Source organism: Fistularia commersonii, chromosome 21 (assembly GCF_037954325.1).
Source record: "Fistularia commersonii isolate RoL2024-O1a breed Wild chromosome 21, RoL_Fcom_v1.0, whole genome shotgun sequence".
Classification (NCBI taxonomy): Eukaryota; Metazoa; Chordata; class Actinopteri; order Syngnathiformes; family Fistulariidae; genus Fistularia; species Fistularia commersonii.
This window is the reverse complement of record NC_141304.1, coordinates 11,606,853-11,633,886: the sequence shown is the minus strand read 5'-3', so window position 1 is coordinate 11,633,886 and position 27,034 is coordinate 11,606,853. Positions and strand designations below refer to the sequence as shown.

General features: G+C 42.6%; 2 protein-coding genes and 1 non-coding gene across 4 annotated transcripts; all 3 read left to right on the top strand.

Moving 5' to 3' along the window:
- Positions 1 to 610: 610 nt before the first annotated feature.
- On the top strand, positions 611 to 6,515 carry cidec (cell death inducing DFFA like effector c). 2 transcript variants are annotated; one of them, XM_086168687.1, is made up of 6 exons: positions 611 to 854; positions 3,046 to 3,112; positions 3,237 to 3,390; positions 3,994 to 4,143; positions 4,753 to 4,943; positions 5,904 to 6,515. In XM_086168687.1, exons 2-6 carry the CDS (start codon positions 3,060 to 3,062, stop codon positions 6,082 to 6,084), a joined length of 729 nt encoding a protein of 242 aa, XP_086024813.1. In that variant the 5' UTR covers positions 611 to 854; positions 3,046 to 3,059; the 3' UTR covers positions 6,085 to 6,515. The 2 variants fall into 2 exon arrangements, with proteins under 2 accessions (XP_086024813.1, XP_086024812.1); XM_086168686.1 differs by lacking the exon at positions 611 to 854 and adding an exon at positions 2,702 to 2,848 and having other exon boundaries at positions 5,904 to 6,514.
- Positions 6,516 to 7,531: 1,016 nt separating this feature from the next.
- LOC147222309 (G protein-coupled receptor 22-like) lies at positions 7,532 to 22,863 on the top strand. Its single transcript, XM_086168684.1, has 2 exons — positions 7,532 to 7,785; positions 18,927 to 22,863. Exon 2 carries the CDS (start codon positions 19,038 to 19,040, stop codon positions 20,565 to 20,567), a length of 1,530 nt encoding a protein of 509 aa, XP_086024810.1. The 5' UTR covers positions 7,532 to 7,785; positions 18,927 to 19,037; the 3' UTR covers positions 20,568 to 22,863.
- Positions 22,864 to 26,383: 3,520 nt separating this feature from the next.
- On the top strand, positions 26,384 to 26,456 carry trnaf-gaa (transfer RNA phenylalanine (anticodon GAA)). Its single transcript has one exon. It is a non-coding gene; the product is annotated as a tRNA-Phe (tRNA).
- The last annotated feature ends 578 nt before the right edge of the window (positions 26,457 to 27,034 follow it).

Here is a 27,034-nt window from a genome sequence, read left to right as displayed (position 1 = left end):
ATACAGAAGGGGACGAAAACTGCTGAAAAAGATGAATCCATGCTGACGTGTGGGATGACCCACAAACACAACGGGGCAATAAACATCCACCACTGGTCCGTCGGTGTCCGACAGTGTCTGAAGCAAATTGGAGAGAAACTGATATACAGAAGGCCTTCTAAATGGCAGGACATTGTAAACAGGTGCAAAATTAGCCTTTTTGACAAACAGGAATCCAAATTTTTGTACTTTCTGAATGTATATTATATGAAAATGTTACTATTGGAAAATTTTACAAAAATCAGAATAAATCAGTACCACCATTCAAATATATTATAAAAAGTGTTAAAAGATAGCAAACTCATTATTGAAGATTACATTTAAAGTTTCTGCCATTCTGTGACAGGTTGTTCACAGAACCTTGATTAGATAAGGAATAGTTGTGATGTTAAAGATAGGTTGCGATGCCTTGATAGGTTATCTCTGCATGATTTATTTAGATGGGTTTTCTTTTTCATTCATAGTTTATCATACTAATGATGATATTTAATAATGGAAATATTAAATTACATTTTAATGTTGAATACATTATAAAATATATAACTAATCCTACTACTATCATAACCGCAACAACATCATATTTCATTGTCATAGATCATCATAATTGGACTGGTGAAAGTGAACCGGAAAATAAAAGTGTATGAGAAAGACCAATTGAAATAAAATAAAATAAAATAAAATAAAATAAAATAAAATAAAATAAAATAAAATAAAATGAAAAACTTCGTCATCAGTGTCACGTGCATTTGGAAGTGGCAAGCGCGTGTGAGTGTGAGATTCCCGGAAGTCCCTGTGAGGCTGTGGTCTGAGCACAGGTGAGTCCTGCGATTTTTACCCCGCGGTTTTTAATGAAATACCGTTATTGAGCCTCCTCATTATCAATACTCGTGTTTTGTTCAGTATTTCTCCTCAAGACGTTTCTCTCCATCCTCCCTCTGACTCATTGCGAAACACTTGGTGTTTACAGCCTGTGTGTGTGTGTGTGTGTGTGTGTGTGTGTGTGTGTGTGTGTGTGTGTGTGTGTGTGTGTGTGTGTGTGTGTGTGTGTGTGTGTGTGTGTGTGTTTAACGCCCGCAGACCAGAATCCTCTGGGCTGCAAGTTATCTCTAAAATGACACATTTCATTCTCCCAAGTCTGTTTCTCTAGAAGTGTCTCTGCTTCACCTCACAACCTCCACTGGCAAATACTTATTTTGATCATCAAAACATTGACATCAGATATGCGTCATAGATAATTTCTTTATATATATATATATATATATATATATATATATATATATATATATATAGTACATACCATGACAACTTCTCTTATCAGATGTGCGTTGCTATGTTGATTATTTCCCCACTTTCACTTGACTATGCATCAGAGTCACTGGCAGTGACTGAGCTAGTCATTCTTAAAAATCCTAAAGAAATGGCTTTTAAGCAATCCAAAGTATACATGGAAAAATCATTTAAAGTTTGCTGTTTTGAAAAAATATAAACAATTGCTCGTGAGGGGGGGAAAAAAGATTTGTAGGCGCTGCTGAGCAAATGCTAAATGGCCTCCTCTTATCTTGGGCTTTCAACACCTTGTACTTTCAATGCGCACACACATACACACACATACATTTATACATATCCTGAATTTCCCCTATGGGGCTCAATAAGAGTATTATCTTATCTCAAACGGTAGTAGAGCTGCCATGAAAGTGCTAACTTGGGGTTCAGTGTCTTGCCCAAGGACACTATGGGAATGCAGACAAAAGGAGCGAGGGATCGAACCGTCGAGACCTTGCACAACAAATTGAGCCAGAGCCGAGGTCCCGACAGAAAACGACCAAAAAAAGATCAGACATGGTGGGACGGAGCTTTGGTATTTTCGAAGACTGGATCTCAATTCAAAATCTTAGCAACGGTAATGTCAGATTTTTCATTTTAATCCTTTCAGTCTCGAATTCACTGCACAGATGTGGCCTGCTAGGTCATCCATCCCATACAAATGATGGGCTAGGATTTGTATAGGATGGATTTTCTTCATCTCAACAGTTATTATGATATAAACGTATCCCCAAAATTTTATAGTGCTTGTTTCCCCTGTATCACCTTGAGCCAGCTTCTATCTGTGAAGGATAATATGTTATGTGCTGCCCTTGGTGACCTCATAGCAACATGCCGTTGTGTAACGTGTCATGATAAGTGCAGGCGGTTTCAGCACTCCCAGTCTGTGCTCCAGCACGGGGAGACCCTTGACCTAATTTACGCTTTGAGTATTCAATTTTTTAGCCAAACTCTCATTTTGTCCTTGTGAAAGAATACTTTGCGTAATGCTACAGCTTTGTCATGATCCATACCTCATGTTGTAGCTGATAAAAACACATTTTCAGTGGAAGTAATTTCTTATATAGTTGATTATTTCTATCAGGTTTATATTCATATTTTGCAAAAGTATTTTCAAACAGTGCCTTTTAAAACACTCGTAGAATAACGGAAAAGTCACCCCAGTGAAAATTGCTTTGGCAACAGAAAAATTGAGATCTGAGTGGTTAGATCTCGATGAAATACATGTTCTCGGTGTGTAAAGGCTAAGATTTGACGAACTGATGCTCAATGCAGGGCATTCCTGTGGAAGGCGGGTGGGTGTGTTCATGGCGAATTGCTCAATAATGGGGAGATCCAGCGAGCGCAACAGTCAGCAGCACAAAGTTCAGAGAAGGAGTGGTGAAAGAAACAGTAAAACAGGGAGAAGGGTTTTATCAACAGCAAAAAGGTTGTTGTTTTTTTGTTTTGTTTTGGTAGAGAAGCTACTTTACCTGTGAGGTCACTGGTAAGTCTCTCTGTTTTTTAACATGTATCTATTTGAGTACTGAAAGTCTGCATTTCTGTGTTTGTTCCCGAAAAGCGACTTTACAGATTAGTTGCCATGTATTTATGCAAGATAGTCAACTATGATTAATTGTTTGAATAAAGTTACCCAATTTAGTTTCTTTGCAGTGAAATTAATGAAAAACCTTCCCAACGCAGGTGTGGGATCTCTGATGGATTATGCCATAAAATCTCTCAACCTAATTACTCCATCGTCCATCTCAAAGTAAGAGCTAAATTTAGGCAGTCGTTTGTCAATAACAGTTTGCAAAATGCCTAACTATATTTCATGTTGTTCCCTTTCTTTCCTTTTTTTTTTTTTTTTTTTTTTTTTTGGTAATTTCATTTAGGTGTGTGACCACCAGCATATCAGCCAGTGCGCTCATGACCCAGCAGCTCCTGTCTGGAAGACCTCCTCAGCCAAAGCCTTTCCGGGTCACGAATGCTGACCGCAACGTGAAGAAGGGTATCATGGCAGAGGGGTTGGAAGACTTGATCCAAAAGGTAAGACAGGAGGTAGAAAGCAAACTCGGAAGCAGGGCGTCGTGTCCCCGTGTAGAGAATGGAAACAACTACAAACTCTGTATGACTAGTGCTGGGCGATACGCGAGGCATAAATGTCACAATATTTAAAAGTCATCTTTGAGATATAAATATTTCACAATGTTGACTTAGGTGGTGATTACATACCAGATGTGCAGTGCATAGGTTATACCCTGTTCCTTTTTCATTTATCGCAGTTATTTCGCTGTCATCGGAAGCCTTTCACAAATGTTTGGAGTCTTGACAGTTTAGATTTAATCTTGACAGCTCAGATGTATCAGTAAGTTGAAGTCTTTGAATAATGTTTGATTGTCAGCTCTCTCACGTGGATCCAAATTTAAACATTTTTTTTTCTCTTGCAGACCTTCCAATTGTGATTTTTAATGTCATATTTTTGAAGCACTTTCTGAATATTTTAAAATTGACTACCCCTCCCCCCCCATTTACACCAGGTATTTCCTGTGTCACAGCTTTGTATAGATATATACCGCTTACACCTATGACACTTTTCATCCAGAGAGCTGCAACGTCATCCGCAGACCAAATGTTTATTTGGTTTTATAGGTGAGCGACTCATTTAATGTGCAGTGTGTGGCCGCTCTGGTGCTGGATGAGGACGGCACTGGTGTGGACACTGAGGAGTTCTTCCAGACACTACCTGAAAACACAGTCTTCATGGTCCTGGAGAAGGAACAGAAATGGACCCCACGTCTGGTATGGTGCAACATCAGCCACGAGATGGAGCTGCTGATCAGCCGTCTTGCGTATCGATGCTCATAGTCATGATTAACATTGAAAATCCTCTTTATACAACCTTTGTTGTCAGTGAGTCCACGCTTGGCTTGTCATATACAATGTTCATACATATTAATGGTACACAGGCCTGTTTACCAAAGAATAATACACCCATTCAGTGGATTCAGCAAATATTCTGTCTGTCAAAATGAATACGGGAGTCATTTGTCAACTGATGGGCAAAAGCAGAAATTGCAGGGAACCGCAGATTGGTTTCAGTCCCCTTCATTTATTTTTGACAAAAACTAGATGTTTGGTTGAAAATTAATGAGCCCCAGAGGTATCATCAGCTTCACCGAAAACCAATTAATTCTCATTTAAATTTATGCGTGTAATATTTTGTATCCGCCTCATGAATGCCTGTTCTGACCCGGAGTTGGCCTCATAATGTCCTGTTTCCATTGTGGGTTGTAGGGGCCGCATCAGTCCGTAATCAGCTCGACTGCTAGCAATGCGCGGTACAGTTGTGATCATATGAAAGAAAAGAAAAATGTCTACACTCCTCTGACCCGATCCACATTTCTCCAGGACAGCTCAACCAGAGATCAGCTCAGTAAGTGCAGGCCGCAGCATCGGACAGATGTGGCCAGGCTCACACTGGACCTCTACAAGAACAACCCCAAGGATTTTATTGGCTGCCTGAATGTGAAAGCAACCCTTTATGGTGCTTATTCAGTGTCCTATGACCTGCGCTGTTATGCTGCCAAAAGCATGTTGAAGTGAGTGAAAGTGCCTCTTGAGGCAGTACAATATTTTTACACTTTTGTTATCTAACATGTGGACTTTTTCCACCTTATGGGCAGCTTTACTGTTCCCCTTCCTATACGCTTGATTTCGGTTGCGGACATAAATTGTTTTGACCTCCTCCCTACTTGAGTAATCAGCTATTCGATTCATTATAAAGCAGTTCTCTTCTATCAGCTCCTCTGCATCAGTTTAAATTTCTTTTGTAGTATTTCTCCGCAAGTAGAATAGAAAATTTGTGTTGGCGGCAGTTGTAAATAGGCTGATATTACTGAGGGTGAATTTGGGAGGGTTATGTCATCACTGGTAAGATCCACAGATTTTCACTTTTGGCCCACAGCTTCTGCCAGAGATGGTTTACCGACTTAATTGACTTAGATTTCTGTGTTTTAGTAAAAAGGGTTAGCTGTTAAAAGTTTTTTTTTTAATTTTTTTTATCTGAGGTGTGTGCCATCCTCTTGATGTGAGAAATGACCATCTGAGGCTGTGATTTTTTTTTTTTTTTTTCTTAATTTTAAATGTATTTATTTGTCAGATGAGAGAAGACAGGATCAGTCAAGCCTGCCCCCCTTACAAGTTATTTTTGTAAGGCTGGCCAACATATTGCCAAATAATGCATATCTCTGAAACGGTATATTGTCTTGTTTTTATTTCTCCTAATTGTGTTAGGTCTTATCTCCAACCACAGCTGCATGAAGTTGGCAATGTGTCTTAGATTACTTACAAATGTGCAAATATTTGCTTCAACATAGGCGCTTATACGAACTCACTTGCATTAATAACTGTATCTTGATATCAATATTGTGGTGTCTGGGTGGTGATATTTCCTTTTCTCTATACCTGCCGTCCCCGCTCACACGTGTTTCCGTCCACAGTGGATTCTCCTTCGCCGGAATCTTGACCGATCCTGTTTCCTTTCTGTTCCATGCTGGCAGGGAGGCACTAAGATGGACCATCTTCTCCATGCAGGCGACCGGACACATCTTGTTGGGCTCCTCCTGCTACATCGAGCAGCTGCTGGAAGATGAGGAGCCAGCCGAGAAGAGCCCGACGCTGCCGCTGGAGAGCCGGCTCCGGCAGCTGCAGAGCATGCTTCTCGGTAAACCCTCCCACTGATGGAGTTGTAGGGAGCTCGTTGTCCACACTTAGATAATGAACAAAGGGCAGAGATCATCGGAGAAACAAGGCGCCTACTTGCTCCGTTGTTTTAGTCTCTCCTTTCAGCTTCTCTCTCGCTGTTACATTTTAATGTTTTTCACGCAGAACCTGCAACATTGTTCATCATAAAGAACTTTCTCTTTATTGTTTCTAACCATTTTTTTCCCCCGATGGAGATGAAAAAATAAACATAATTTCCCTCTTCATCAAAATGAAACCCATGTTCATCAGGAAGTGGGCATACATGTGCTGTGTGGTCCCATTAGGCCGGCTTGTGTGAGGCGCCTGGTCACAGTCCTGGTAATTGGCAACAGGTCCAGCTGTCTCTCCCATGCTTCCCTAATTGTCCTGCTTCCTACACCGTCCTGTCAGCTGCACCCAACTTCTCCCTCGGAAAAAAAAAACAGAGGAAGAGCAAGCAGCTGCAGGGACGGATGAAGGCTACAGCTCGCTGCACAAGTGCCACTTTGGGTGACTTGTCCAAGAAAGAAACAGTAAAAAAAAAAAAAAAAAAAAAAAAGGCTTGGCCAAATTGCCTGATATATTCTGAAGAGTGTAAATGCCTGATGGAGTTTCTGCAGGTCAGAAGTCAGGCTGCGACTCATCTGCAGGTTTCTCTCTGTCAGGATTTACACCTACTATCGGGGGCAGAAAAGACTGACCTGATGAAATCAGCAGCTTTATTTGCTGATGTCATGGAGGGCAGCAGTTAGAAATGTCACAGAGGGAAGAGGAGGATTTCCCATTTTTGATTGCCTCGTAGTATCAATTCATCTGTCCGTCCTCCATGAAATGAACAGTTATTTAAATACCCTTTTTTTTGTATGTGCACTGATGTTACACATTTATAAAAAAGGAAATATTTCTCGTGGGTTTTAAATATATCCCTTTTTTCATATATAATCCTAGGTCACTTAGAACTTTTAAAAACTAAACAAATGTGCAAATTACTCCTCTAAAGACACATATTACTCCTTGACCTTCACAATGGGAGAAAGAGGATCCCGAAACAATGAGCGCTTGAACACAAAATCCCTTTAAGCAAATCTAAATTGTGCTGATATTGTTTATGGCCTTTTAGAGTCATGAGCCGAGGGTTCAAGCGGCATCTTGGCTGAATCCCTGCATTCTGCATGAACTAACCGATTCATGTCACCATGGCAACGTTTAACCTGGAGCCTCCCGTTTGATCGAGATCAGCTGATTGTGTGTGTGTGTGTGTTAGTGTGTTCAGTGATCGGACTGGTGTGGATCAGCTTATGTCACTGCTACGTTCAAAGAGTAAAAGAAAAACAGATTTCTCAGTTTCCTTAATGGAAATTGAATGTGACTCTAAGCACACACGCACACACACACGCACACGGAGGAGGAGGGAAGGGGGGGGGGTTCCTCCACGACCTGCCACGCACAAGCACACACGCCATAGACGCCGACCACTTAACGCGGAGGATCCGTTTGGCGCCACCCCTCCCTCCGCCTCAGTCCGCCGGAGACGTCCTGAGAGCGGACACCTGGCGCGCCGTGCCCGCGGAGCCGTCCGTCCGTCCCGGAGCCGCTGCTCGGCGGCGCCCCGGCGCTGCTCTGGTCTGGAGGAGACGCCGCTCCACGTTTTACGCGCACGGATGGCCGAGCGCACGGCACCGACGCACCGACCGCGGGGTAAGTGTGCGCTTCTTCTATCCGATCCCCGTGGAAATGTACGTGTGATTTTATAGATGTATAATTTTGTTTTTAATTCACGCACAAAACGAAGGAATATTTAACTTTTACTATCACTTGGGTCTCTTGTGCGGGGTGATGTTGATCCAGATGTGCGTGTGGGGGATAAAACACCGTAGCTTTCAGAAGCACGAAATTGTTTACTTTTGCACAAAAAGCCAACTTTCTGTAATTGATCCTCCCTCCAAGGCTGATTTCCTGCGGGTCCGGAGCGAACCGCCCGCACGGATCAACTACACCCGCAACGTATCGATTCGCGCAAAAAGACATCTTTTTTTTTTAATATTATTATTATTTTTGCATCCTGCGGGCTGTGCGTGGGAGTAGGTGCTTGACACAGTTGCAGACTCCGAGGCTGTGCGTGTGCGTTTGTTTTCTCCCACGCTCCTAAGGGAGTCGTCGGCGCAGCTGCATCTCGCAAATGCGCACACGCACCCGCCGAGTGCGCTCCTCCGCTCGGAGGAGTAACATTTTGTACTTGCGTCCATCCCTTCCTGGGAGAAAACAACCCCTCGTATCTCGAACGGTCCGCCGGGGCCCCTGCTTTTGCGCTTTTATGGGTTTTACAGACTTCGGCGTGATAAGATTTCCAATTCGGCCTTAATTTCCCACTTTAAAACGATTCTGTGCTCAGTAAGAAATGCGAGTATGGGATTTTACTCACTTTGCAAGATGCTATCTAATGTGTCTGTAAATGAGATGAAGTGGCAAAATGTCAGACAACCAAGCGATAATAGTCACTATCCCCTTGTTTGACCTGTAACAAAACTGGAATAAATGTATTCTGATTCAGCTTCACCACTCAAAAGAAACAAGTGAAAGTTCTATGAAGTTGATTGTACAAGTCCTATCTATCTATCTATCTATCTATCTATCTATCTATCTATCTATCTATCTATCTATCTATCTATCTATCTATCTATCTATCTATCTATCTATCTATCTATCTATCTATCTATCTATCTATCTATCTATCTATCTATCTATCTATCTATCTATCTATCTATCTATCTATGGGGAGTATTGGTCAATCAAGATGGGAAAAGTTTCCTATAAATGTTCAAACAGGGGGGACACACACACACAAACACACAGCAGCTGAACAAATCCCAAAACAGATGCGTTTAAGTCCTACAATCTCTATTTTTTGGTTTATTTGTTAGAATTATCAATGAATCTAATCCTCTGAGTTTCAATTAGTTCTTTTCTACCGCTGGAGTTGTCTTTTTCCCCCTTTCCCAAAGGCTTTGTGTTGACAAATGACAGGCTCAGAAGGAAAAAAGTAACATTTACTCTGCTTATAATCTGTTATTCCTTAGCAACATTCAAAAAAACAAAATCAAACACAGCTTAAAAGGTGTGTGTGTGTGTTGGGGGGGCGGGGGGTTGTTGAGAGATAGAGGTGTAATGAAAAGCGGACACAGCAGGCGAGATGAGTTGTAATGAACACGAGAGGGTTTGGTCGCATCGGTGTGGAGGTGGAGGAACGCAAAGACCTGATGAAAGCGCTGGGGTCTGAGCTCCGCCGCTGGCACCCCGACTCTGTCTTCCACAGTGGGTGCCTTTGATTGTCAACATGAAGGAGGTAAATCAAATCCTTGTGGACAAATGAAAGAAGTAGTGTGTGTTTGTGTGTGTTGGGACTCTATCATCATCCCCTCCCCGTCCTAGTGCCACCATCTGGCCATGTATATTAATTGTCTTCTAATTGCCTCCTCCATCACGTGAATAACCTCATCGTTTTCCACAGTGTCTGTCTCTCTCTGTCTAGCGTCTCTCGGCTGCAACATGTGCCTTCCCTTCCTCCTTTCTTCTTCTCTCGGCCTCTTACCTCTCCTTCTTCTCCTCCGCCGCGTTCCCACGTGCATCCGTGCGATGGCGGGCTATTTCGGCCGAGAAATAAATAATTCAGGTAGCAGTACAACAGCAAACCATCCAGGTCCTCTGCGAGACCTCAAACCCGAGTTTTCTAGGCGCCCGTACCTGAGCAATGAATCCATTTCCCATTTACTTTAATGGCTCGGGCGGAAAGTGGTGCCATTCGTCCCCCGTATTCCTATCCAGCTGCAGATACGTACAAGATTAAATTAAGATTTTTACTCTCTTGTTCCACGATCCACGTCTTTCCTCCTCAGCGTACTGTGTTTCCCTTAATTTTGTGCAAACCCCCCTACGATGCAGCCAACTGCTCCCCCCCCCCCCCCCCCCCCCCATTACGAAACGACTTAAAAATATGATTGACGGACATGATCACTGTGTGTCTGCATATGCTTGCAGTTTGAAGAGTAGATACAATTAAGGGCTGTAAAAATCCAGGATGGATTAGCCAATCAGGCGGAGGCAGAGTCGTGACCCTGCTTGTGCTTTCGCTGCATCTGTTCAGCCGGAGATGAAAGTAAAGGACAGTATTTCAATTTTTAAATGTGAAAATATGCACGAAGAGGAGCTCGGAATTCATAACCCGATATTTCAGCATAAACAAGCGAACTTCTAATGTGGAACGTTGCTTTTTCTGTCAGGCTCAGTCTTTACTTGCGCATCCTCTCTCTCTCTCTCTCTCTCTCTCTCTCTCCAGGGTGCTTCCCCGTCTGTGTGCTCGTAGTTTTGGTTTGACAGCACTCCGTCCACATTGTGCACAACCCCAGCAGGGCCCCCATCCCCGGCCCTACCGGAGCCCCGAGCAGAAATACGTTACGGTGTCTCTGCTAAAAGATTATAAACCCAGGCATGAAATCCATAATGTAAGCCGCACTATGTTTTGATCAGAATCTTAATAGTCAGCAGCTGACAACATCATAGAAAGGATCTGTGTGTGTGTGCGTGCGTGAGCATGTGACTGAAGTCTTGCTCTGAAACCTCAGGGGAGGAGACAATGTGTGTTTGTGTAACCATCCAAGGAGAGCAGAATTGAGTGAAGGTTCTGCAGTAACATCACAGAAACCGAGCAATTTTTTTTTTATATCAAAAGGCGAGAAAACATTGGTTGTTCTTTGCACCCTCCTGTGATTGTGTGTAAAAGTCACACATGGCATTTAACAATATTTGCATTTATTTCAAAGTAAAGGGTTTGTATCTTACTCGTTGTTTAATCTCCTGAGATCACAAAGCCTGGCAGACATCATTATTTGGGACTATTATAATATTATTATACTATTTAACAATATATATTTAGCTACCTGCATGTTCCCAAACATAGAAGTAATGGCCTCTGCAATAGTTGCATCCCAATCTGATTAACTGCATGAGGTGTAGAAAAATTAAGATTAAGTCAATGAGGGGATCGTTTCACTCAGTTGGAGTGGAACGCCAGTTTTTTCTCGTGATGAAAGCAGATACCGCAGCCGCCCGCTAAAACGTGACTGGTTAACACTATACCGCTTGTTTGTAGTGGAAAAAAATTCACTTTGCACAAATGCACTTTGGGGAGGATTTAGAAATTAGACATGCATTGGGTAGATGAAAGATATATAACACACATTTACATGACAGATCTATCCATTCGTCCATCTATCCGTCCAGAAATTCGACATGCATTGCTGAAATGAAAGATACATATTTACATGACAGATCCGTCCATTCATCAACCAACCAATCGATCAACTGATTTATCCATCGATCGACCAACTGATCATCCGTCCTTCCATCCATCTAGAAATTTGACACGCATTGTTTAAATGAAAGCTGCATCATATACACATTTTCATGACAGATCCATCCATCCATCCATCAACCAACCAATCGATTAATCAACCGATTGATCGATTGACCAAACAATCACCCATCCAGACATTTGACACGCATTGTGTAAATGAAAGATTCATCACATATCTATATGTAAATGTCGATGCATTTTTTATCCTTGGAAGATCAGTTCTTCTCATTTAGAGTAGGATGAGACTTGGTCCCTTGTGCATACTTACCTGTGCTGCACGCACCCCGGACTCGGAGGCTGCCGTGTCGCACGACAAGCTGCGTGGCGAGTTCACCTACGAATGAAACGGCATGCGGATCTCCGCCGGACAGACTGCTTGACAGTGACATGAGTGTTTTGCCATGACATGACAATTGTCGGGGACCGCCAGAGAGCTTTGACGCTCGAACTTGACATCTTGAAAGGGTGCTGATTACATGTTAAGTGTGCTCTTACTAATTCTATCTGCTCTGTTTTGTCACTCTCTTGAGTCCTGTCATTGCTATTCTTGTGCACAGTATTGTCTAAGTAACGCCGTGTTAGATTTAGTGCCGAGCTTTGAGGTGGAATCGTCGTGACAAGTGACAGATGCTCTCGTCTCGGCTCAGCCTTACGGAGGCTTGGGGAGAGACTTTGGCGTATTTATATCTCCTCTATAGTATCTTGTTGAAAAATCAGCTCACACACTTAAATCGGGGACCACCCGTCCTGATCCCTCACGTGTATCTTTCCTGCAACAGCGACATTTGATTCTCTAAACAACGGGACCTGGCAGATTCCCTCTGAGGCTTCCCTGCTTTCAGATGACGGTCCGATTATTTCTTTAGACGTAAAGTTTTGCATCGTAAGGAGGGGGGAAAAAAACAAACATCGTCAATCAGACTGCTTGAATCTCTCAATGGCTTCGAATGATGTCTTCATCATTTCCACACATTCTTCAATAAGTCTGTTTTGTAAATGTAATTATCAGTGTCATTAGTGAACGTGCTAAATTAACACCAGATGGGGAATAGTTGATTGCCATGATAAGCGAGCAAAAATTGTGGCTCCAGAGTGAAGCTTAACAAATCTAATAACTTCTGAGAGATCACGCAAATAATGAATCAAACACGATGAGAGACTCTTGGCTGAGTCGCTCATTTTATTTCCGCAGTCTATGCGATGAACAGATCCTCCCCTCAGTGGAAGAAATACTATTCTTTACTAATGGAACTGAATTCCACCTGAGGCCGCGGCTGCAAGGCTGATTATGTGTGTGTGAAGTGTGTGAAACTGTATTTTTCCACAATCTCCACTTGTCTGGAATATGACCTATCTACTTTCACACGTAACTGAACCGAATGACTCTGATTTCTTAGACGTTTGCTTGCAACCTTGTGGTCATTGGCAGATTTTAAACATATTTCGAATCAAATAATTGGGGGAAAAAAATGAGACGGAGATTTTCCAGGAGATTTCCAGCCATGTGGATCCCCATTGCAATGAGGTGACAATATCTGAGCACTGGGGAAAGAGATGTAAGACACATAACGGCAGGTAAAACCTCCCGGCGGATTCAGACCAGCCATTTTGTTCCTTCTTTTGAAAAAAAGATGCCATCCCAAACCATCAGCTCCCTTTATCATCAGGTGTTATTTCTAATATCGTCTAATTTATGAAGATTCATTTGCCTTTGAAAAGAAATTCGGGTTGTTTTTTTATTTTTTTTCATCCGCATTTATATTTTTGCTGCCTTTATTAGCAAATATATCAGGTTTGAATCCAATATGCTTGGGTCAGGGCCAGGCTGGACAGTTTTTATTTAGGGTTAGATTCAATTATATACCTAGGCAGGGTTTGCGCACAGCAGAGCGCCCCTATAGATTTCATAGAGCTGATTGATAAAAAATTACATTTTCTATCACATTTAAATAAAGATGTGGCGTTGAAATGTATTTCTCATCTGTATTCATGTGCTTTTCTTCAGTGTTTGAGTCTTCTCACTGTATCTCATCTTGACAACCTGTTAGATCCAGCCGGTCTCAGAGGAATAGCAAGATTATCCTCTGCCATTCATTTTTCCCGTCTCCTCTGCCGCTAGTGGGGAAACGCTGATGTAACCCTATCCGTTCAATTATAGATGTTATACAGTCTCCCTTCACACACTTTTTGGCATCACACACTAAAGGAGGAAAGGTTGTAGAGCATCATTTAGATTTCTTGGAAAAGTGGCTCTGGATGCCGGGTGCCACGTTATAAGTTCACCCCCCACTGAGGTTTCGATGGGCCATTAAATTGAAAATGTACCCATTATATCACACTATCAAGATGGCAGCCATGCATTACGATTAGATGTGTTTAATTTCAAACAAATTGAGCTGAGATAATACACTCCTTTGAATGCCTTTTACAGCCACGGCTGGCTCAGGATGGACGTTTGTCAGTCGTGATGTTTGTCAGAGATTCCTGAAGGAAATTAATGGGAACTTTTATTTTCTTCTAACATCACAAAGCATATTAGAAATACTTAAATAGGTTACGTGAAGCTCAACTCATATAAACCCATTAATAATATATCATAAAAGTAGAAAGCATATTAATAACAAGCAAATCACAGATTGTCCTATGAAATAAATCTAAAAAGATTAGAGAATAATCTCTGCTTCTATACAATGTTGTGCAGAATTAAATACATCTATTTACATGCCTCACGTGTGTATTGTCTTTGGATTTCAATACCGAAAACATCAGATATCAGTTCAGAGTCAGACACAAACAGGGAGATTAACGGCGATGAACAATGAATTTGCGCCTGTCTCGTTCTCCCCGTCATGTCCCAGTTAAATTATGAACAATGAAATTGACTCCGGTCCCAGAGGGATCTCGTGATCCAGGATTCCCCGGTAATCTGCATACAATATCTTGAAGTTTTTGTATTGCTGTCTGCATGTTTGATGAAACACGCATTGTTCATGCATTTATATGTTTATATATACATATTTCTGTGTGAGGGTAAACAACACACCTGCACTGATGAGCTGCAGATTGTATGATTGTTCCTTATAAATCAGTGGTAAATTGATCAATGAAGCTGACGCACAAATCGAACCATTTTAATAACATGTATCATCAAAGTAAGGGAGTGCAGAGAGAAAAGCAGCTGTTGGTGGTGTTTGACTCTTATGTTTTAAAAGGAAGGTTAATATTTGTGGAAAAAAAAACACAAATGAAACTTCAGCTATTTGCAGATGTTTCCTTGGAAACATGCAGATAAGATGTAAATGACTATATAATTGCATGGCTGATGAAGTGCTATTTAGAATGTGATGTCTCTACTTTAACTTTAAATGACCCGTAAAGGAACTCTGGTGTAATGAAGTATGTGAACCCTTTCTGAAAAGTATGGGCTGGTGAAAGCATACAATGGCGACTGAGCATTGAACACGGCACGCTGTGTTCCTGCATACTGGCATAAATATTTGTATTAATTTTCACAACGTGCCATCTGGTTCCTATGAAATATGCAAAGGTACAGAACTCCATCACTATGACAGGATGAGCATATGGAAAGCAGTGGGGCCTTGTCGTATCGCTCGGGTCATTTTCCCAGCCACCTTGATGTGACCTGCAGGAAGAACTAGTTCATTTTGGAGAAATCCACCATGATCTCACCTTGGAGGTCCGAATGTTTCTAATAGTTCCTGCTCAAATGTTTCCCCTTTGAAAAAAGGTACCTCGGCTTCATCGCACACTGCAAAATTGTTTTTCGAGATGAGCTTGAATGCACCCGTTCTCAGTGGATATCATCGCTCGACACGTGGTCCAAATCATGTCTGTGGTTATGAGGAGATGACGGCTTTGCCAAGCTATTAGGGATAAATTTAGCTGGCCTGGAAAGAAAGAGAAAATCAAAACGGCAGTCTTTCCTTTTTCCACCTATCAAACCCACAGTAAATGGAGTGAAAGCTTCAAATTGACTTATTTGGTTTCTCTTGAAGGTTTGCCTGTATTTAACTAAACCCATAAGAAGGGAAATGCATTCAAATTGGGAAAAAAAGAAGACACCCTTCAATATTCGACAGAATAAAAATCCTATTATCCAAAGTCATGTCAAGCTGACCTCTCTTTGGGTTCATTTGACGTTTATAGATAAACTGAATGCAGACCGCTGTATGTAAGTGTCCAGACACACAAATGTAGTCTTGTTAAGGTCGGCGTTCAGCGGCGGTTGGAAAGGAGGGTTCAACCGCACTCAGACATGAAACAAACATTTGTGTCTGCGCAAGGAGAAGCTGTTTGGACTTTAATTACAAAAAAGCAACGCCGTTCGACAGAACGTATCAGTTTCTTCGCTCACTTGTTTACGTGTTATCGGAGGCAGTGAGGCTGCGCCATGTGAAGGGTTTATCTGGAAGTGGAGACGGACAACGCCGGACCAACCTCGGTGTTCCCTGAGGTTCAGGGGTTTTTTTTTTTCAAAGATAGCGGGAAATACTTAATAACACAGGTTGCGTGTAATGGTGCGATGGGAATGTGCTCCCTCTGCTCAGATATGAACCACCGGGTCAAAGAGGGGTCATAACGATTGATTTTTCCCATCCCACCCTTTTCACACTTTGCATCTGCCTTTCAACCTTCCACTTATAGAAATGTTAAATGGAAGCTTTGCGAAAAAACGGGTGTGATTTAACACGCATTAAACTATGGAGCAGAACAATCCCACCGTAGAAACTCTGCAAACCGTCACCCGCTTTACTTTAAACCTTTCCTGATGCCATTTTAAGATGACCTGTAACTGTTTACCTTTTCTGTGTGAAACTTTCAGTGTAGCCAACGTGCAGCTTTTCACAAAGGCAATCATAAGGGAGTCTTCTGGGAATTCAGGCGCTCTTTTGGGGCCTAGAGGAAACCAGGGAACCAGAGGCTGTAAAGGGAAGGTGGAAAAAAAAATAGAAATCTCCCTGCTCAGAGCGGAAAAAAAAACTCCCAGTGTTTGTTACCCGGGATATGTTGTTTACCGGCACGTCGGGCTCCCTCGTCTTTTTCTGCTTCCACCTCACTTGCTCATTTTTGCTTGGGCTCAGCTGACATTTCACACCCTCTAGGAATTTCCGAGGATGTGCAACTTCCAAGTGATTCTCACAAGACCGCCTGGAAATCAACATTAGAATTTCTCCTCAGGCCCCTTGCCATATCATCCCCTCCAACTAACGTGCGCTCTCCTGCAGCCCGCAGGGCTCGGATTCACTGTCCGTTCATCATGCACTGTTTTTCTGCCCCCCTTGTTTTTATGCAGTGCCACTTTCCCCCCCCACGCTCAGCCCAACTGACGCCCCCACCATGCCAAAAAGTCCCATCTCCTTTCACACCAGTGTCACAGAAAGATGCCTGTTGTTTTTTTTTGAAGAAGTGCATAATTTTTCTTATCTGAGCAGACTTTCATTTCCTCGCACTTTCTCCTGTAAACATTGGCCGGGAGGGGGAACTGACAGGCGCGGCAATATGCATTATGAGGGGCAATATTCCATACATCAGCTGCAGACAGTTTTATCATCACGCTTTTCCCTGTTGACATTTTGAATCACAACTGGAGAAAGTAGTGTCAAGTCTCTTTTTGTCTTCCTTCTATTTTCACTCGGCAGTGTAACATGTTCAGAGGTCCCCGACTGCGGAGTTGAAGGATTTCTAAAACATTGCAGTCTCACTGTCACAAGACTGTCACCATAGCACCTGGTGTCAAACGCTTAAATACTATAGCACCTGTGCCTTCATTAATCTAGACCCTTGCAGCATGGTTACCCTGGCAACCAAGGAAGGGAGGAAAATTGAGTTGCTCAGAGGTTAATAGTTAAGAGTTGCTATCTGCACGCCTCACTTATGGTTCCTACATCAAGTGCTTTAAATAATGGCTCAGGAGGTTAAGCTAAAAAAAAACACAAAACAAACCGTAATTTTTGGTCAATCAGCTCCAAATTGATTTCCTAATTGATGTTCCTCTCTTGACTGGAGAACACACACTAACAAATACGGAGCGCTTTGGGTTTAGTGTGAAGTGTCGCTCTCAGAAATGCATGACGGTGTTTAATAGCAAATGTTCATTAAAGTCATATTACATCAGACAGGCTGAGAAACAACTATGCAAATGAGTACTGTGCTCACCGGGGGTCCACTGTAACTGCTGGTCTCTGATCGCAACACTGCGTCTGCAGTACAGCGGGCAGACGATCGGCAAAACAAAGGCTATTTATGATGCCTTATACATCATAAATATGTCACAGAAACATCATCCCCAGCAATCTGTATGTTTTAATCATGGTTCTACATTTGGTGTTGTTTAGCTAAATACACGGGGATGTTACATCAAGTTTTTTTTTTTGTCTTTTTTTTTTATAATTTTTACTATTTAAACAAAACAAAAAAACAGCTCATTTCATAGCAGAATTGCAGCTTTACAACTGTAAAATTGCACAAATACAAAACCCATTCGAAAGGAAAGAAGAAATCAAAGAAAATAAGAAACCTGTATGATAGTAGTAGACCATGTCAAATAAAATAATCTCAATAAAAAAAAAGTAAGATTAGTTAAAGAAATAAACAAAGTAAAATAAAATAATAAAAATGTGTAATAAACACACTTGATATTACTATAAAAAAGATAATAACAAGACAAAAGAAAACCTATAGAATCCACATATGAATTAAAATATTTGAAAGTATTCATTTTAAGCTTTGGACACGAGCTTCTGTTTTTTTGCCCGCCTATCCTCGGTAGTATAATTGTGTAGCTTTTTCTGGAGCCTCTCAATATTGGATGGATAATGTTGCTTTTGTAGACCTTTAAATACAATTATGTGATGTACTACACTTGAAAGGGCCGATATCATAACCGATGGTCTATAAATTGCCGAATATGTTATTTTTACCGACCCTAGAAGCAGGCAGTTAATTGCCGGTGGGCCTAAATTCTTTGCTTCATTCAATTTTCTTGTTTCCCCGGAGCTCCAGCACACATTAGTGAAGGCCCATTGTGGCGGTATGCCGCCCTGTGCAGGTCTCAGTCTGCGGCAGAGGCAAATGCTAATCAGAAGTACTGATTTGAGACAGATTAAAAGCTTGACGGATTTATAATACAGAACCTTTCCAAGCTTCAGAATTCAGGGCTCGGTCTTTGCGTTTGAGATGGATGGACAGAGAAAATGATCATCAGGCTGACCACTTATTTCCTATTTAACGTCTGTTTAAGACACCAGTTCATGCATTGAAGCGGTAGGCTTTCATTTCAGTTTGATTACATATGCAGGACAAATGATTGATAGAGAACGCTTAAAAACTTGAGAGAGAATAATGTGTTTTGATTCTTTCCACTACAGTTCATTTCTCATCTGTCTGCTTTGTGTTCCCATCTCCCCAGCACTGTCACCAAGCTGTTATTCATCCCTTCATGATGGAAGCTCAGCCTGGTGTATCATGGGAACTCATCAACTGCATGACAGCTACAATATATGAGGACTGAGACGTGGCCATGGAGACTGACAGCTACACTTCGAGACCAGTCACTACAGACTGGGCCGGCCTGGACGGTTTGGGAGTTCTGCCGGAGCAAGGAGGAGAGGGTGGGCCCGGCGGCGCTGCGTCATGGTACACGCCGTACTCCTTCAGCTTCCAGGTGTCCCTCACCGCCTTCCTCATGCTGGAGTTGGTGCTGGGTTTCAGCAGCAACCTGACGGTGTTGGTGCTTTACTGCTCGCAGTCCAATTTAGTGGACTCGGTGAGCAACATGGTGACAGTCAACCTGCACGTTTTGGATGTGGTGGTGTGTGTTTTGTGCTTGCCCCTCACCCTGGTGGTAGTGCTGCTGCCACCGGGACCGACCTTAGCCCTGCTCTGCTGCTTTCACGAGGCTTGCGTGACCTTCGCCAGCATCGCAACAGCAATCAACATCCTAGTTATAAGCTTGGACCGATATGACATTTCGGTGCGGCCGGCAAACAGGCTGCTGACAACACAGAGGGCGACGCTCCTCCTGGCCGCTGTCTGGATTACCTCAGTAGCTGTGTTTTTCATCCCCTTCCTGGAGGGTCAGTTTTCCACCGGCGAGGTGGCCGAGGAGACCGGACAGGTGACACCCCTATCTTTGTCCTCCCAGGTCGTCGGCGCCCAAGCGGTGCCAGCCTGGCGTAACCGGACACAGCTGTGCATCGGCGGGCAGCGCTATCACATAGGCCTGGGGATGTACTACCATCTCATCCTGCAGGTGCCCATATTCTTTACCACTGTGGCGGTCATGCTGTTTACCTACTCCAGAATTCTAAGAGCTTTAAACATCCGCATTGGCACCCACATGAAGAAAAACCAGAGGTTCATGGGACCCTCGTGCAGGGCGCCCCATAAGAGACAGAAAAAGAAAAAGATGGGGCTCAGGATGATCAACAGTACAGAGGCACAGGGGGAGCAGTGCACTGAAGACGGTGTGAAACGGCTCAGCCACCCACCTCTCATACCATCTCCGTCCCCAACTCCGACAGCTACCTCTCCGCCCGCCTTGTCCTCTCCCGCTCCCCTCGTCACCGCCGACACCGCCGCTCCCGTTCCGCCAACCATGGGTGTGCAGGCCTCCGTCTCGGCGATCATCGCCCTACGACGGGCCGTGCGGCGCCACCGGGATCGGCGCGAGCGCCAGCGCCGGGTTTTCAAAATGTCGCTTATCATCATCACCACGTTCTTAGGCTGCTGGGCTCCTCTGTCCGTCACCAACGTGCTCATCCTCTGCATCGGCCCCAGTGACGCTCTGGTCAGCTTGCGCCTCTGGTTCTTAGCCCTCGCCTACGGAACCACCGTCTCGCACCCTCTGCTTTATGCCTTCACTCGACAAAAGTTGAGGCGGGCCCTCCGCGCCAAGGTGAAGAAGAGGGTGGTTTCTTTGCTTCAGGTAGACCCTTCGCCGGGTGGAACTGTCATACACAACTCATGGGTGGAAAACAGAAAAAACATCCGCCAGGTGCGACTGGAGGCGAGCGAAGGAACTGACCGCTGCCTGGCAGAGGCCCTGTGAGGCTATCATGACACACAAGGTCGATTAGTGTAATTTAAAAAAAAAAAAAAAAACCCGAGCCACGGGTGTTTTCCATCATGATGCTCGCTGGAGTGAAACCTGGAAAAAAAAAAAAAAAACATGTTTTCACTCGCAGGAGATGTTTTAATTTCACCACCAGCAGGAAGCTCGTGCGAGGAGCAGAAAACACTCACCTCAGGCGGCAGCGGAGGCAGGAAGCCGCTGTCACTTGGACGCACTCGGCCTCCGCTGAAAAGAATCATGGGACAAACTCACACGTGTATATAACATGCACTCCGTCAAAACACTGTTTACATATGGAGTTGTATGATAGCACGCTCTCACAGCGGCGATTGCATAACTGCTCCTAAGAATGTGTTTAACCAACAGACGATCTGATCTGCCACCCACTCAGATGCTTCGAGGCAGCTTTTAAGAATGTTGATACACTTAAATGATCGCATAAATCTTTTAGGTCTCTCTGGACGTGTTTAATATTATCTCGGCCTAAATTCTGCCGTGTGGAACCAAATGGGATCATTTTGACGTGATGAAATGTGATGCCGAGGAACAAATGTGCAAGGTTTTTAGGGGGATTTACGCCAAAGAGGTACAAGACCGGGAAACAAAGCAGAGAACAATGCTCGGCGGGTGTGACATCTTAAATACAGTTCAAGCTGTTATTGTGCATTCTAATTTGAAGTTTTAATGTTTTAAAGCTCCCTTATGTAAATGCACATCTTTTTGCTAACAAGGTTTTATCAAATGGTGAATTACTTTCATTTTGTGATGTTAGAATTTAAGTGATAAGCAGAGGAATGGTGAAAAGGACATGCGGAATAAACGCATTCACTTTCCCGTGAGTCTTGGTGATAAGTTTCTAGCTCCCACCAGCACAGTAATACAGCAAAGCTTGGCAAATAGAAAATGTGCAACCTGGCCCAGGGATAAAGGTAACAAATTTGACTTAGTCAGAAAATCAATACGATGCGAAGGCAGATAAAAATAAACTATCTTATTTACAGTGCAGAGAGAGAAGAGGTGTACTTTTTATGATTTTATTTTTTGGGCTGAAAATAATTATAGGTAGGTTTCAGGTGTCTTTTCATGCACGATTCATTGTGGACGGCGACGAATATACTCACTCACACCTGGTATTAGAACGTGGCCCCACATGTTGTGACCCATCACTCCACACTATCAAATTTTTAGGTTCTAGGTACAGTCTTTTAAATCACAAGGATAGCAATCCCTCTAGCTTCCAGGGCTTCCATACTAATTGCTATGTGTTTTTGCAACATTTCAGATTGTGTGTTGTAATAATTTTTTTTTTTTTGATAGATAGCTTGCCGAAGAGCCCGCTGGGCCCACGTTGCGGTCTTGTTCATGCTGCCAGAAGAATATAGCAAGAGGTACCGAAATCCTTGCAATCAGATCCCTTCAACCTGTGTTCACATCATTACTTTTGAACATGTGACTAGTGTTAATGCCAGGTCTGAACTAAAATGAGCAGCTTTTGGTATCATGCAATGACAGTGGAACCTTGAACTACATTTCATCATGCACTTATTAATGAATTAAAACGGGGTTGTACTGTCACCTTTCTTACACATTGTCAACAAAACCAAATGCTTGTGAAAAGTAATTTTCATTACAGGTTTGTGTTTTTTTTTCGGGGGGGGGGGGTCATTTGTAGCTCATTTTGATGGTTTTGTCATGCTGAGAGCATGCTGATGACTTTGGATATAACACTGCTAATGTACATGTGTATATAAGAAACAGATCTAAATGTGAATATACATTCTTAATCACTTGAAATGATCATGGGCTCGCTTTCAAGAGGAGTGCTTGAGTTGCAGCTGGCTGGTCTCCGTGTCAGCGTCCAGACATCTGGTCCCACGGCTCCACTCAAACACAGGAGAATGACTGTCGCTGCAGCTGAGCACTGACAGACTGATGGGTTTATTAATACCACTGGTTTGTGCCCTTTGTTGTACCTGCTTGTGTGTGCACTCCTAATGCTTTCCACACACCAGGGCTCATTAAACATGCCCGTGTGAGTTTTCACACACACACACACACACACACACACACACACACACACACACACACGCACACACACACACACACACACACACACACACGATAAATGCATTCCTGAATGTACACACATTTAAAAAGATATATTTGCGCACCAATAGTATCTCGTCTGAAAATTTTGCCCTCTGTGTTGATTTCATGTGAATGTATCACTGAATGTTGAATCCTAACAATAAACAGCAGCTACTGTGGTGTAGGTTCATTGCCTTTCCTCAGACGAAGAATTGATTTGCTGAGTGTCGAGAAGGAGCCGTGCAAGGGGTGAGGAAAGTTCAGCTTCATATAAATGCAAAGAAGAAGCACTGATGATTCGCATTTTTATTTAAAGAAAAATATCTGTGCTGCGCCATAGGAACTCACAGGAAACAAAGTGTCAAACACTCAGTGTAAGGGAAAATGATGCAGCCTGCATGTTGAGCTGTATTTGGAGGAGGCAGCCTACCAGTCACTGCCTACACAATAGACACATCAGTTGTGTGAGAGCTAAATGAGTTCTGTATGCACAATCCAATACCTCAAAACGGCTTTAACGTTATGTATTGTATTCAAAAATGCATCAAGTGAGCTGAAAACAACAACTTAAAAGTCCCAATACCCGTTAATGCACTGCTTTTTGAAAAATTTTTCCTTTATATTTGAATTTCTATCTAACAAGCACATGCAAAAGGCGCTAAAAGTACTGCTCTAGGTACACAGGAAATGTTTTTGTCCTCATAGAGGCAGCAGGCTCCTGGGCTTCATCTAAGCCCCCCACAACCCCAAGGGTGGAGAGTTAATTACTGATTTCTTTCAAACAATTGGACTTAAGAGGAAACCTGCTATGTGGGGAGCAACACGGGGACAGAGTGCAGCTCTGTCTGCTGCTCACGGCGTTTACTCCCAGAGTGTCTCAGACAAGCATAAAGAGGAACTATCACCTACTTTTAATGTAAACTACAGTAGCGTGGATAGAATCATGCTATGCATTGCTCTGATAGCAAAGATACGGTTTCAACCACAATGTCTGGCAGGCTGTGTAAAATTGAATTTTACACAATCTTTTTTTTTTTTTACAGATTTTTAAAACAGATAATTAAAACTTGTCTGTGTAAAATTGAATTTTACACAGACAAGTTTTAATTATTTTTCTTTCATTAAAACTTGATAAAAGAAAAAAGTTTCATTAAAAAACAAACAGAAAAATTTAATCTGATATAAAAATTAATACAACTGAAAAAATCGTAATAATAATATTTGGAGTATGTTCTTATCTCCTGTATTGAAGATTTTACTGATACTGGCGGTTGGCCCTGGTTGGGCCCGTGGGTTGATTTTGTGACTCTTCAAATGAGGGTAGGAGGTTTTAGCAGTGACAACAACCCAAGCTAAATGCGTTGGTTAGCTGAGCTGTTTCAACCAGACCAGCTTAGCGTAGGGACTTTAATCATAGTGATCTAAAGGTCCATCATCCTTCCACACATTTTGACTGCCTTTCTATCAGACTTTATGCAAATAATGAATTTTCTTTGTATTTGAGCTCACTTCACCCAGAACAATCCCGGAGTAGATCAGCAATGTGGCTGCTCCTATTTATTACCACATAATTTAAGCATCATTTAACATCATTGTCGAGGTGGAAACATGATTCCTCATGGCAAGGCATGTTTTACCATTTGAGTGGAGGCGCCCCTGGGTGCCTGCCTGCCCTGAGCATCTAATGCATCGACCCCTGCTGGAGTCACACTCCTCCCGGTGAACTATACTGCAAACACTCTTGCTCAGAAGTTGCCATCATTCTGTTTAAAGACTTTGCGTGGGATTCGGGTTGCGTGGGGTGGAGGTGCTCCAGACCTCAACACTATAGGAAAAATAAGGTCATGCAAGTGGGATGAAGCCTGCAAGGCGATCAGTCATCAACACTTAAACATACCCTGAACAACCATGCAGCTGCTAGGAATAATTTTGCCTGAAACCAAACCCAGTATATAAACTATAATAGTGAAAATAATTAGCAGTTAAGACCGATGTATATTTAATCATAAATAAAGTTTTCCAATGTGCTATGGACATACTAATGTATTCCATCACCGCCAGAGAACATCTGGTCCTTAGTGTAAGCCACTATATTAAACAATTGAAGAAAACTAATTCTAGAGATCTCACCCTGGTATGTTTTTTTGAAAATATATACTTTGAATTGATTGTCTGCAGAGCATTCTCTTTCCATTTCCCACGTTACAAAGATCTCTATGAATATCAGTCAAATGGAAACAAACATTTCGTTTTTGGTGGGGAAACATTTTATTTCTTCCGTGATGTGCACGTTGAGTCGACTGAAATGTGTATGTGCAGAGGAAACACTGTATGTGAGGGACGCAGCCAGCTCTGCACTTCATTCTGCATAGAGAGGGGGGGGAGCAGCGGGGTTCATGTAAGGATTGTTTAAAAGAAAAGCAATGATCTAAACAGTAAATGTGTTTGAAATCAGAGGCTCAATTGAGAGAACAACCACTGCTTAGCTCTCCATTAAAACTTTACCTGATGTCCAAGATAGTGAAAACTCCTCAGAGAACAAGTAAACCATCACAGCTTGGCAACCAAATCAGGATGTGTTTGTTTTTCTGTTATCCCAACTAGTCTCTAAGGAACATGGAAAAAAGGTGAAGATGAGGAACTGCATGTAGATTTGAGGGGTCTTCATTTAGTAGCAGACATCATATTACCATAGCATCCAGTTTTCTGGATTTATATTTTAATTGATACAACAAAAGACTCGTATTTCTCTTCATTCTTGCACACTTGGCTAGAGTGTTAATATAACAGACAAATAATAGATTGGATTTGAACAGTGGTAGAGATAAAGCTGTGAGACAATGCGTTCTGCTTACTAATGAAGCTATTTAATCTCAAACCAATTCATGTAAATAGGCATGAAACAGCTTCAGGTAAAGATGTGAGTACATATCAGGGGAAAGGAAAAAAAGACAGTTCTTCGCTGATGTAGCATGTTTCGCTTTGTGGGCATGCATAATATTCACGCAGAATGGTGAAGAGGCACAAGAGGGACTAAGAACAGGGAAGCCTGCTGCGAGGCAAAGAGCGTGATGATAATACACAGTGCAGAACATTGTTGCTCATATGATGATGCATCAGCTGAAAGGAGACTGAGCAGATCCTGGTGCTGATCTGAACACTCGCACAACCAGATATTGTTGTCCGACTCGCTCTTATGTAACTTTATCGCTTTAAGAATAACATCCGCTCAAACCAGCAGTGACTAGTAAAAAAAAATCCTAGCAGCACAGTGAGTCCCTCTGCCCCTATTTGGCCCAAAGGCTGTTTTACTATCACTCTGCACCCTCACTTCTACACCCTATTCTGAATTCCCTGCACCCTGCGATTTGAACCCTTCTGGATTTTAAAGACTTTTCACTCGCGTTGACTACTTGCACGATAAGAGCAGGAGGAGAGCTCCGCTGAATTGAATGTGCGGTGAAAGTGTATTGATCACGACCCATTCTTGTTCAAAAAACATGAATCGAAACACAGTTAATTCAAGAAATCACAGGAAGGCACCTGGAAATTATATTTTTATCATGGAAACTGTCTTACCTCATTTATTCACATGAAGACCATTATAGCTGCATGCACTGTACTATATACATAAGCATACATAAACCCAAATCAGGGAGAGACATATGAATATCATTTAAATTTTCTTTGGGCAGTATATACTCGCCGAAATAGCTCAGTTGGGAGAGCGTTAGACTGAAGATCTAAAGGTCCCTGGTTCGATCCCGGGTTTCGGCAGTAAAACAGGGTGCATTTTGATGACGTAGTTTGTAAACAGAAAGAGCTGGGAGAGACACGTGTCCGTCCTAATGCGTGGCTTGTTAATGCTGACACCGGTTCCGTCATGACGTCACAGACCCGGTAAACATGCGAGACGTAATGAAATTGTTTAAGAAAAGAAGCTTTAACATTCATCATAATTGTTTTGGAAGATCGAGTATAATTCAACGACCCGGCTAATAATAATAGAATGAAGGCCATTTAATCTATATTTAAGGTAATCTGTCTTTCTCCTGTCCCCCGGTGGTTGGTGGAGAGTGTAGGAGGCGGGCGTCTGGAGCAACGGGCGGGAAGATCGAGGTTAGCTATGTTGTGGGTGTCGCTAAGCCCGGTGAAGGTTATGGGCGTACTTCAAAAAGCTGATCAAGTTAAACGACGACAATTTGAGTTAAGTCCTCGTTTCAAGCCTCTGTAGTGAAACGTTACACTATTGTCAGCAGTGACTTCGGACAAGAGAGGGCGTCCTGGTGGACTGTTTTTGACGTTTTTTTTTTTTTTTTCTCTTCGAGTTAGCCTGTTAGCTGTCGCGGAGTCAT

Excerpts from the sequence above, each read along its gene's own strand:
- cidec (XM_086168687.1), top strand. The coding sequence starts at position 3,060 with ATGGATTATGCCATAAAATCTCTCAACCTAATTACTCCATCGTCCATC. Across the intron at positions 4,144-4,752 it reads AGAAATGGACCCCACGTCTG|GACAGCTCAACCAGAGATCA; the intron begins GTATGGTGCAAC and ends ACATTTCTCCAG. Across the intron at positions 4,944-5,903 it reads GCTGCCAAAAGCATGTTGAA|GGAGGCACTAAGATGGACCA; the intron begins GTGAGTGAAAGT and ends CCATGCTGGCAG.
- LOC147222309 (XM_086168684.1), top strand. The coding sequence starts at position 19,038 with ATGGAGACTGACAGCTACACTTCGAGACCAGTCACTACAGACTGGGCC.